The 12,806-nt window shown below is 38.4% G+C and overlaps 1 protein-coding gene across 1 annotated transcript; it reads right to left on the bottom strand.

Moving 5' to 3' along the window:
• Positions 1-2,521: 2,521 nt before the first annotated feature.
• On the bottom strand, positions 2,522-4,537 carry LOC132286988 (glycerol-3-phosphate acyltransferase RAM2-like). The gene is made up of 2 exons (XM_059789448.1): positions 3,926-4,537; positions 2,522-3,430 (listed from the first exon to the last, which is right to left on the bottom strand). Exons 1-2 carry the CDS (start codon positions 4,535-4,537, stop codon positions 2,522-2,524), a joined length of 1,521 nt encoding a protein of 506 aa, XP_059645431.1.
• Positions 4,538-12,806: the final 8,269 nt, after the last annotated feature.

Here is a 12,806-nt window from a genome sequence, read left to right as displayed (position 1 = left end):
GTTTTGTCACGAAATTGCCAAAGGGGGAGATTGTGAAATATATATATTTCGGGGAGATTGTGAAATATATATATTTTGTATATTGACTAATTTCGTTGTCAAAACAAGTCCTAGTCGAGTTATAATTTCATGTTGCTATATCGAAATCAACAGCGACTGCGGAATTGAAAGGTGTTCAAAGTTACTATAACTGAGATCATTCGAGAAAGGTAGAAATAACACTTTAGGAAGGAATCTAATTAAAAAGGTTATGACACATTCTACACTTGGTATATTTTCCAAACTTACCAAAATAGTGTTTTCAGCCTTTCAGAAACTTAAAATTCAAGTTTGCTAGACTTAAACTGGCTCAGTATTCTTGAACCAGTTCAAGGCCTCAAGATTGGCTTTGAAAAATCTTCTGCCAATCTTGAACCAGTTCAGTACCATTGAATCGGTTCAACACCCTTCAAGAAGTCCTGACAGCATTCTAATTTTAGTTTCCTATTTCAGATTTCTTTCCTATTTGGTTTAGAATTATACTAAGTCCTATGCACGAAATTTTCTATATTTTCAGAGGGATTGGGACATTTTAAACTCTATATAAACTTTGTTAGTCATCTAGGTTTATACAACGGCTTTTGCATACAAAATTCAGATCTCTTAGAGAATCGTCTTTCAGAGAAATTTTTATTCAGAAAATTAATCTTATTTTTCTGATTTTATTTTTGAGAGAACACACATAAACACAAGAGTGATTTAGTTGTGTTGTTCTCTATCTCATCGGAATTGGAGCATAATTGAAGATTCAGAAATTCCAAAAAGCAGAATTCATTCGTTCTTCGTCAAATTCAGATTTTGAAGTAAAGGGGTGAAGTAATCACACTTTGAAGGGGTCAAAGCATTCGTAGAGTGTTGTTTTATTTACCTGCAACTCTTCTACATAGATTAAGAGTAAGCCTGAGGTTAAGAGCTGTTGGACGAGGGAGTCGCAAAGTCAGGGATTGTCAGTGATTAGTTTTGGTAGAACGATAGGGAGTGAGCCTGAGTCAAAATTCGGTGTACTTTACTTCAAACATAGTGGATCCTTTTTCCCTAGACTGCACAACCCAACAAGGTTTTTCCCATAACAATTAGTCTATTATATCAATTGGTGTTTCCTTGCTAAAAATTCTAGTGTCATCTCTCAAACCTTATTTACTTTACTTGTTTATTTTTGCTTTATGGTTTGATTTTAGTTTATTTCGGTAAAATTAAAATAAGTTAAAATTGGATAAAGGAGTAAGTTATATATATCTATTCACCACCCTCTAGATTATCTATCCATATTATATTCCATAACCATTCCGCTGCGCACAAACTCAACAAATCAAACCCCACTTGTGGACTTGTTCTAACTTTGCAAGTGGTTGATTCCACGGGCAGAGGGAGCATGTGCTCACGGGGGCACATGCCCCTCCTGAAATTTTTTTCTCCAATATTATTATATGCATTTTGCTTTGAAAGTTAAAAAATGCCGCCCCCCCCTCCCCCCCCCCCCCCCCCCCCAAAAAAAATAATAATAAAAAAACTAATTAAAAAGAAAAGTTAAAGTGAAAACATGTTAGAATTTGCAAGGGCTAAAGGGGAATATAGTGTTTAGTAGTGTGTTATGTGTAGGGCTAGAGTCTAAAGTGGAAGACAATTGTTAGTGGTGTGTTTGAGTGGTGGAAAAAAGAATAGTGAAGTATAATCTGTAGTTGGTACGTGTGCTAATCAAATTCTGAACAAAAACAGTAAGGTTTTGTATAAAATATTCATGCTCTCTCTGCCCTTGTCCTTACTCCATTTTTCAATTTCATTTTTAATTGAAAGGTGAGAATTGAAAGATAGAGATATAAACCAGAATGAATCTTCTATTTTACTGCGCATGTCAATCTATCACCGACTCACCTCCTAATTTGCAGGCCGTAAAACACACTCAATTTTTTTTTATTTATAGAATATGGAGACCCGAGTTTTGTTTTGTTCACATGAATCTACCATCTACCTTAGTAATTTCAATTTAGTTATGTTCTGTTCACAACTTCATATGAATCTATCACACGAATTAGATCAAGAATATTAAACTGCTCCTTAAAAATTTTGTGATTTTGCTAGAATTTTTTGTTTTTATTGTTTACCTTTTGATGTGAAAAAATTTATATATGCCATGTTAGTTGATTTTTTTTATTTCCCTGTCAAATACCTTCTTAAGATACAATCCTGGCTCCGCCCTGGTTGATTCAAAGTTGCAGTTAGTCGTCTTGGTTCATTCATTGGAGTCTTTATTAAGTATGAATGCCTTGTCAGTTATGAAAATGAAATAATGAACCACTACTTGCGAACGAAATAAAAAGGACCAATTTGTTACTTTGTAAAACATTCCTTTTAGAATATTTTCCCCTTATTCCTCTGCTTCTCCATTGCACAAGTACCCTTATAGCATCTTCTCACACACATACTAAAAGCACATGACCAATTTGTTGGCATTGAAAATTTGAAACCTAAAAAATGACTATCATTAGCATCCCATTACTTTGTTCATGTTGGCTTTGAGCTTAGGTTTCTCCACCACCGAGCCATCATTTCCTGCAAGTGCCCGGTATTTATCTTTCCTGGTGAATGTAGTGCACTCATATGAAAGAGTCGCGGCGATGACTCTCTGTATGTAATTTGCTACTTCATGGCTAGCCTTACCAGAGCTGCATGTTAGCTCCTGTGGCAACTTGTTCAAGAATGTTACTTCATATGCAGGACTAGGGTTCATGAAGAAGTAAAATGGATCCATCCCTTTCCACCCCCTTGCAGTTGTCCCGTGAAACATGCTCATCCGGTTCACCATTGCCACCGGCACGAGCTGGTCGGTTAGTTCAGCAAACAGTGCTGAAAACCTTAGAAGAAACGGCTCCCGACAAGTGGTTCCCTCGGGGCATAGGGCTAGGTCACCATCTTCTAATAGCTTCTTTATCATGGATGCGTCCGTGGCTCGGTCGCGGCTTAGACGGACGGTCTTGATCGGCGAGATGATTTCGGAGAGTCTGGAGACGGAGTATGTGACGGCCGGGATGGGGCGGCCGAGGGCGGTGGAGAGAAATATTGGGTCAAGTAGGGTTCTGTGGGAACAAATGAAGAGGACACCTAAGCGGCCGGTCGACTTTTTCACCGGCGGAGGTGGGTTGCCCTTGACGGTGACTCGGACGCCGAGTGCCCAGAAGGCGTGGTAGACGATGGACATGGGGAGGAGTGAGCCGGCGGCAATTCTCAGGCAGGCGAGGAGGAAGCCTATGGGGATCCAGAGGATAATGAGGAGTGCCATGAGGGGTGTCGGCTTTCGGACAAGACGACCGTCGTGGAAGATGATGGGCTTGGGGAGCTTGTCGCTTGTCACGGCCTTAATCTCTGGTTTGCATGGTGGTACAATATAACCCTCCTGCATTTCGAATTCGGATATTCAGATGTAATTAATGGGATTTCTCGACAGCCCATCTCAAGAATTTTCAACTAATTAAACAAATAGTTGGATACATATCCAAATTTTTACAAATTTATATCTAGTAGACCCATTCACATGCAACAATTGCAAAAGTCAAAGCTTAAAGGTAAATTTTTTTTTTTTGGTTGTTTCCATGAATTTGTTAATGGAAAAGACTGTTGACTTAATTAATAACTACAAATTAATTAAATTAATTTTTCTGAACCACTTTCAAAGGTTGTTGAGAAGTTTGCCATTATAAATTAATTATACGTTTGTCCATTAGTACTCTGATCACCTAAACACAATTGTTCATTTAACTATTTTGTCTCTATATAATTACTCTTGAAATAAATTCATGTACCCAACCTTTTTGCATGTGACAATACTTGGAATTGAAAGAAGATTTATTTGTACTTATTTTAGGTTTGACAACTAGAATGAAAAACAAACCTTGCACAAGGTCATGAAGGGAAGATCAGTATGCCGGTCGCCGAGCCCTATCTCCGGCGGAGTCCCTTCGAAAGCCTTCTGAAGAGCATCTGCCTTCTTCTTCCCTACAAGCACTCCAGGTTGACAAACAAACCCTGTAGCCCTACCCTTATAAGTTCCAATCTCAGTCCCCAAAACCAAATCAGCCCCCAAGAAGTCCTTCAAAAATGCCTCCACCATAATCCTTGGATTCGCGGTGAGCACGTAGCGTCTCCCACAAGCCGAGAACACGCGCCACGACTCCGGATGAAGGTCGCTCGAGTAAAATTTGGGCAGCACGGCACGAGCGACGGATTCAATATCGGACACCCTCATTCCAACAAATGTTGCAAAAATTAGAACTTGGATTCCGGCAGACTCCGAGACAAAGTAGTAGAGAAATCCCACAATTGGTGAAGCCAACAGCAAGAAGAAGAGCCTTAGAATCCCTCCTACCTCGAAGGCGACTAGGGCAAAGTAAGGGAACGAACTCCGGCCTCTAAGTAGGGTTCCGTCCAGGTCTGCAACCACCGTGTCCTTTTCCCGGCCAATTGATGCACAAGTTTCAACATTTGGACAAATTGTTATAGCCATGTTGGGTTTGAAAAGATAACCAAATTAGCTCTTTGTATAGAAATGAAGTGAATGACAACTTGCTATAGAAATATGAATTTCTTGGGTTTTATGTATGTTGAGTATTAGAGCATATATATACACGTATAGAGAGATTCATAAAGCATGCCAAAGTGGAAGAGCATGTAAGAGTAGTTGATAAGGGACAAAATGGAGCGGTGGCGCCGAGTTTTCCTAAAGACTTTGGCAGCCACTCGATCCGCCTAGGATTTCCCACTTCTTCTTTGAAAGGAATAATAAGTTAACAACCCATTGTGCTCAATTCTTAGTGTTGAACGCCATTTTTGTTTGTTTTGTGTTCAATGGTTAAAAAATTTCTCTCGTGCATGTCATTGAGCATGCATGAGCTTATAACACCTAATATATACAGTGGACTTAAAAATTAGTACTCTAGAGGTGGGCGACAGACGTGGAATTCTTTAGGATATATCCGTAGGCGATATATGTAGTACTTATCCATCATCATCATCATCATCATTCATTATTTTCAAATTTTGATCATAAATTCCTAATCTATTTCATAAAACTCTTCACACCTTAAAAAGTGATCATATTGCCCCAATATTCATATCCGAGCCATTAATTGGATTGTGAATAACAAATTTGACCTTATTATTATTTAATGTTATATTAAAAACTGAAAATAATTTTAAAAAATTACAAAAGCACCCATTCCTAACCAGTTCACTCCATCTGTACTCTCTCTTCTCTCTATCTGTAACCCAACCCAACCCAACCCAACCCACAATATGCTGATTCAATTGAAGACAAATGGTTTTGGTTTTGAGGCTCTGAGTTCAGTTCGTCAACGAGCGAGAGGGAGAAGGAAGAGATATGCGGTGGTATTGTAGACTTACCAATCATGGAGTCTAGAGAAGACAGAACCAGTCCGATGACTGCCGGTCACGACACAACTGCGAGCAATAAGGTGGCCAAACCTTCAACAACCATTCATGGTTCTTCCTCCATAACCGTAGCCAAACTTCCATGGTGAATAGAATCGTGAGCTCTGAGCAACGGAAAGCTCAATAGAGACCCAACTCCGGTGAAACATTGAACCAATAGCGACCCAAAATAGAGAGCTTCAAGTATCGTTGCCTTGCCAATCACAGAGTCCGGCGAAGACAGAACTAATCCGATGACGGTGGCAGCCACGACAACCGCGAGTATGAAGATGACCAAACCTTCAGCAGCCATTCATAGTTATTCCTCCCTGACTGTAGCCAAACTACCACGGTGAATAAAACTGCGAGCTCCGAGAGGAGCTCTACTACGGAGACCCAACTCCGGTGAAGCACCGAACACATAGTGACCCAAAACAGAGAGCTTCAATGCTCCAGTTCCGGCAGTGACGAGACCCACTTCATGATTCCGACCAAGCTTCTATAAATATAGAGAGAGGGGGGGGGGGGGGGGGGGGGGGGGGGGGGGGGGGGGGGGGGGGGGGTGGGGGGGGGGTGGACAAATCCATGTATTCAATTTCAAGGCCAACATGATTGAAACCAAGCCCTGGACGCCGCCATTTTGCTCTAGGACCCCAAATGATATACGAATTTCTGCCGGTAGCGAACAGAAGGTCTTGCTGTCCCTTACATCATGATGGAGATAGCACACCACCATCTTAGGGTTCTGCACTGTTGGATCTTCAAATCAAGGTTAAATTGAAGAGGGGGATAAGACGGGGTGAATTATTAACCCTTTGTTGTGTCTGTTTGAGAGAGAGAGAGAGACTAAGAGGTGAGAACTTTAGAGAGAGGAAGAGAGGGAATGAAGGGGTTGGGTTGCAGATAGAGAGAGAGTATGGATGGAGAGAAAGTGTTAAATATGGGTGTTTTTGTAATTTTTAAAAATTATTTTTAGTTTTTAATATAACATTAAATAATAGTAAGGTTAAATTTGTCCTTTCACAGCCCAGTTAACAAGGTCAGATAAGAATATTGGGGCAATGTGATCACTTTTTAAAATGTAGGGACTTTAATGAAATACGTTGGGGGTTATGATCAAAATTTGAAAGTAATAGGGGTTTTATGAAATTAGCCCTTCTTATTATTATTATTATTATTATTATTAAATGAGATGCGTATCTCAAATCTGATCAAGCGATAATTAGAAAGACATAAATGTCATCTACTTTAATACATATTATACTTTCTTTATTTTTATGCATTGTTTCTAATAAATCCGCATATTCTAGACTAATACATGGAAGAATGGTAAGTGTGGCCGGAATGCTTTCAACAGGGGATTGTGCTCTATTAGCTTTGATATAAATTGAAACTTTGATTGTAAGAAATTAAAATAAAAAACTGCCCATTAAAGAGGCGGTGACCTAAGAAGCACATATACTTCTACGAGAGCGACGTACCCGTGTTGGATACCAATACGTGTCGAATACTCATGGATACATGCCCAATACTTCTTAAACGTATCCATGCTTTTAAAATATATATTTTATATTTCTAAAACGTATTAGATATTTCTGAGTTATTTTGATTGCTTATTCGATACTTCTCAGATATTTCATAACACTTAGTTAACAAGTTTTAAACATTAAAATGTAACTTTTCTAACAAAAATAATTGTAACGACCCAAACCTGGGGGTCCGGATGGCTAACCGGGTCTTAATCCGACCCGGGAACACCCAAAGGTAAAATGGTCATTTTGACCAATATAGTGTACTAGAAGTCACAATAAAGTCATAATGGTCATTACTAATCAAATTGATTCACTTACGGATGAAAGAATCAATTCCGTCCTCAAATTGGTCCACTTAGGGTTACAAGGGTAAATTGGTCTTTTTGGACCATACGACGCATTGGGGACCTTACAACTATCATCTAGGTCATATCTAGTCATTTTGATTTATTTGTAAATAAAAGAAGACAACTTGGTTCGAGGTTACTTTTTTTAGGGTTAAAAAGGGTAAAAATGTCATTCCGACCATTTCGCTCGTATCCAGATGCAGCCATAGTATTCCATAAATCCTAAAGGCTATGTAGGACCCACATGATAAAGCTCGAAGCCGTCGAAAAAAGTAAAAATAACCAGTACCTAAATTCTAATACGGAGCGCTCTGGACACCTTCGGAGCGCTGAGAGGGTGCCACGAGCACCCCAATGCATGCCCCAAGCACTCGGTGGACATCCTCAGAGGGCTAAGTAGACACCCTTAAGGGGCTTGGAGTATGCCCTGCGAACCCCAGTGTGCGCGCCGAGCACTCGCAGCAGACCAATGAGCGCTTGGTAAAGCCCATATATGGGTTTTACGCCTCTCTTTGTTCGTTATCCCGAACACCCGTTTGGTCATTTTTTACCTCCTTACCCCTGTCCCAACTCACCAGCATGCATAATACAAGATATGAGATCAATACATCAGTATACTACCTTGAATTACATCATTTGATTACATTTCGTTTCAAATCTTTAAAACATGAACATGGCCATTACTTTCATCTTTTACATACTCCAAATGTAGTACAAAAGATTACAACTACAAATTTAGACCCTTACGATCATAAATACAATACTTTACATGAAAATACATCAACTAAGGATTTGTTACAAAATTATCAAAAGATACTCCCGTCAACCCTAATTATACTTGTGAGGGTCCGAACATCTTTGTCATAACCTCAAAAATGTTAAAGAAGGGGGTGAGCACAGAGGCTCAGTAGAAGATGCTTAAGATGCCAACTATGGACTCCCTTGAGCGACACGTCACACACAGGGAAAGTGCCAACGAAGGCCTAGGGGGCAAGTGCGTGGCTTCTCTGAGTTGGCCCGCACTCTATAATATATGTTGTAATTTTTTTATTTTTTTTCCATATATATGAAAAAAATTATACAGTGGTTCCAAAAATTTTCTGGTTCCTAAAATTATCACTTTATTTATGTGACGGCCCTGGTTTTTCAAGCCAGTGCGTCCTGTGATGAACCGTAGTTTGACCCGATAACGGATCCGAAGTGCGGAAGCGAAAACAGAATACAAGACTCTAAGAAGTCAAAGTGACCTTCCATGAGGTCGTGGAACTCAATGAGAACAAATGCGAAAGCAAAAGACCAAAAATATGACAAATAAGCCCCTAGGGGTAAAATAGTTATTTCTGAAAACTATGGACTCTGGTGCCACCGAACACACCGCTGGAAGGACAACGGAAAACTAATCAAGATGGACTCAAGAATTGCATGATTCGGAGTCCGGATGAAGGAGAAATACCATGACAAAGAAAAACGAGCACCTAAAGCAAAAAGGGTAAACTGGTAATTATTCAGGAAGATCTGGGTGCAACCGAGTACACCGTTGGAAGGACAGCAAAAAATTAGTCAACTTAAAAAAAAAGTTCACTCAATTTGGAGTCCAGAAGAGGGAGAAACAAGTGTTTGAAGTTGTGACATCGCGGTGGCCCGACGAAGGCCATGGCGCGCCCGGCGCCCAATGGCATGCACATGTTGACAGCAAGAAAAAAAAAAATTGAGTGTCCAGAACTGAGGCTTGAAACGGAGGTCAAAACGAGTTTTTTTAGAAAAACACGAAAAAAGAAACCCCCAAAATTGAGTTTTCTATCCGATTTCGCGAAAGAAAACAAAAAAAACTCACTATAGAATCCCCAAAATGCCCCTAGATTAGAACTGACAAGAGGGCAAAAAGCTGCTACAGGATCTGAGATCGAAAACGACCTACCAAACAAATTTTTATGGAAAAACACAAAGAAGAAACCCCCCCTCAAAATTGAGTTTTCAACATGGCTTGTGAGTGAATTAAAAAAAAAAACCCACTGTAAAATGCCCAAAATACCCCTCCATGAAATCTGGTCATAAAGGCCAAAAAGCTGCTACAATTGGAAACTAGAAGCTGAAACTTCACGAGGGATTTCCGATACCAAGATGATATTTTCTGGAAAAACACGACGGAAAAACCCCCCCTAAAATCACATTTTGTAAGCGACCAAATAGAAAGAAGAAAATAAAACTGATGTGAAAAGTCTAGAAAGCCTCTAGATCAGATTATGCAACAAAGTTTCAAAATGAGTCCATAGGAGGCTCATTTCACCAAAGAATAAGGTTTGCCCGGAAATGACCATGCACGCAAACGTAACTTACCTATTAGGACATGCTGCAATGGTCCATGGTTTAAAAATACCACCGATGCAAAATCCGACCCCCCCAACGGGTAAAGAGGCAAAAATGAACAAGAAAAGGGAAATTTGAAAACCAAAATTAACAAATGATTTCAAATTACCGTTTGGCCTTTGGCCACACTTCAAACATGATTTATAAGACCCTATGAAAGAATAAAAATGGAATTCCCACACCCGATGCAAAAGTTATGAAGCAATGACGTAGCATTTTTCAATATTTTCATAATATTTCATGAAGTTAAAGTTGCATAGAATACAAGATATATGTCATTGGCCTCTGGCCTCATCTCATACATGTCAAATACATTGCATAGAGTGTACTTATATATACATTACATAATTAGAATCAAATCTACACATTTTGACAAATAAGGCTACAAGTGGCATTTCGAGCCAACATTTTCATGAAAATGAAACTTCAAGTCTACGAAACTTTCATGGCATAGTGTGCATCCCAAATCAAGGTCCCTGTACCTGAAAAATGTCCCTACTACGTAGGTGAGTAACATAAAGCTTCTCGTAGGAGATGAGCATGCATCGACCTAGCATTTTACAATTATATCACCTTAAGGTGAAACATGTCAAAGGGGCTCATACCACCTAACATCTATGTCAAGTGAGACTCAGGGATCATTCTAAACTACTCATGCAATTTAAAGTAAACAATGGCATACAAGTATACATACTCAAGTATATTAAACAATGTTAAACATGTTATATAACATACAAGCATATATTTCCAAGTATACTAAACCACATTAAGACAAGTCATGCAACGTCTTAGCATATTTACACAAGTATGCATTTTATATGAAAACCTCGTAAATCAAGTATACTAACACAAGTATACTAAGCTAAGAGAGATATGCCTAAAACAATTATACACGGCATAAGCATACTAAATGAAATCTAAACTCACAGAGCAAACATACAAGTTCAAGCACACTATATGAAATCTAAATGCACAAAACAAGTATACAGTTTCAAGTATACTAAATAAGATTCAAATATCCAAAGCAAGCATTAATTCTCAAATTACAAGTAATCCATGATAAACAACTTGAAATTAAATGCGAAATTAAATAGTGGAAAGACTAGGATCCTTGGCTGCAGACCAATCGAGTTATTCTGGGTTACTAGCCCGTAAGGTACTACCTAGTGCGCACGTGTATAAGTTATTCCGGGTAATTACGACCCACAACGTACTACCTATTGCGTACTTCATATGACTTAGGAGACTCACGAATCTGTACTAGGGCCAAACCCTAGCCATCACTTGAATATAATCCTTACAAGTCTCTAAAAATAATAAGTTCAAAACTTATGCAAAATCAATAAGTTAAACCAAACTTATACATCTCAAATAATGTCTAGGAATCAATTTACATGCAAAAGTAAGGTTGAATTCATATAAACCATGTCCTAGAGTTCAAGTCTAAATAGCATATGACATGTCATGTTCTCAATATGCAATTTACATACAAAGCAAGAATATTTTACAACAACTGTGCCACATTACCATCCTAAGCCACAAGTACTAAATAAGCTCCAATTTAGTAACTAGCTTACAAGGTAAACAATTGTAATATTCTAACAAGTTATATACCTACACAAGATATATTTAAACAAGGCATGCAAGACAATGACATCATATATCATGCAATGTCAAATTACCATCTTTAGAGGTGACAAGTACTAATTCTACCACAAGTTAGTGGCATGCTCACAAGGTAATTAAGCGGACTACATTTCAAGGAATTATCAACCTATTACATCCAATATCAATTTCAGTGACTAACACACTTAAAATAAAATTAATTAAGCTAATTAATTAATTTTTCTCTAGATTTTCAAACATATCCAAATATCCTCAATTTAATATATATTAAAGAACTCACCAAGGCCTACTTTAATATCACAATACAAGTTGATTTCATTCTTGTTTCAACTGTGTAATTTAATCTTTCACAAAAAATAAATATTAAATAAGTTTTGCAATTCTTACTCAAATACTCCAAATTTAATATATGTTACACAACTCACCAAGGCCTAATTTACTAGCACGCCACAATTTAATTCTAAACTATATATCATAATTATAATTAAATCCTAAACAAAAAAAATAAATAGATTAAATTCTAAAAACTTGAATAAGGCATCCTCACAAGTTTCATATGCTTATAAAACAATTAATATAACAATAATATAAACCTAAGACATCCCCTACCTCAATTTGAGATGAAAATCTCAAAAGCCCACGGAAAAAAAAAGTGCTCTGAATCCGACGATACCGAAGGGTTTTGTCAGGGACAACATGATCTACATGAACCCACAAGAAGCCCCGTCAAAATCACAACTTGACTTCAAACCCGAACTCAAAATTTGGCCAAAAACGGGTTCTAATAAGGGGGAAAGATGCGCGTGGTCAAGACAAACACAAAACGCGAAGGCACTTCGACTTTTTAACAAAAGGAAGAAGGTTCAAATGAAAGAAGAAGGGTGGTCGCCCCCTTGGGCTGCCATAGCAGGTTCTGGTCGTGCATGGAGAGGGGAGAAGATGACTTTTTAATTTTAAGTCCCCCTATTTATAGAAAATCTCAAAAAAGTGCCCCGAATGGGTCCCGCCAGGTCCAGAAAAGTGGATTTTGAGCAAACGCACTCAAGTGGCAAAACTCCGTGAACAAAAAAGGTTCAAAATGAGAAAATATGAACAATGGAAGAAACAACGTCAAAAATCGAGTCCCAAGCAGAGAGATATGCCCCGAATAAGTTCGGCGGCAATCGGGTCTAGAAACCCTGAAACTGGAGTAAAATGACTAGAAGGAAATTCTATGAGTACACGACTCGACGAAATGTGAAAATGAATCCTATACGAGGATCCAGGTTCCAGACGATATATTTTGCAATAACTTTCGTTAATTGCACAATGGCTTCTACAAAAAGGGTTAACTGCAAAACTGCCCCTGAATGAAAATATCTTCCAAAAGATATTTTCTTAAAAACCCCTAAAATAAAATATCTTCAAAAGATATTTATGAAAAACACCCCAATAAAAGAAAAAAATTCTGAAAAATTATGCATCCATGCCCCTA

This window comes from Cornus florida, unplaced genomic scaffold (assembly GCF_030987335.1).
Source record: "Cornus florida cultivar Cherokee Brave unplaced genomic scaffold, ASM3098733v1 CherokeeBrave_3.0.0_Hap2_Chr02, whole genome shotgun sequence".
Lineage (NCBI taxonomy): Eukaryota > Viridiplantae > Streptophyta > Magnoliopsida > Cornales > Cornaceae > Cornus > Cornus florida.
This window is presented reverse-complemented; position numbering and strand designations above follow the sequence as displayed.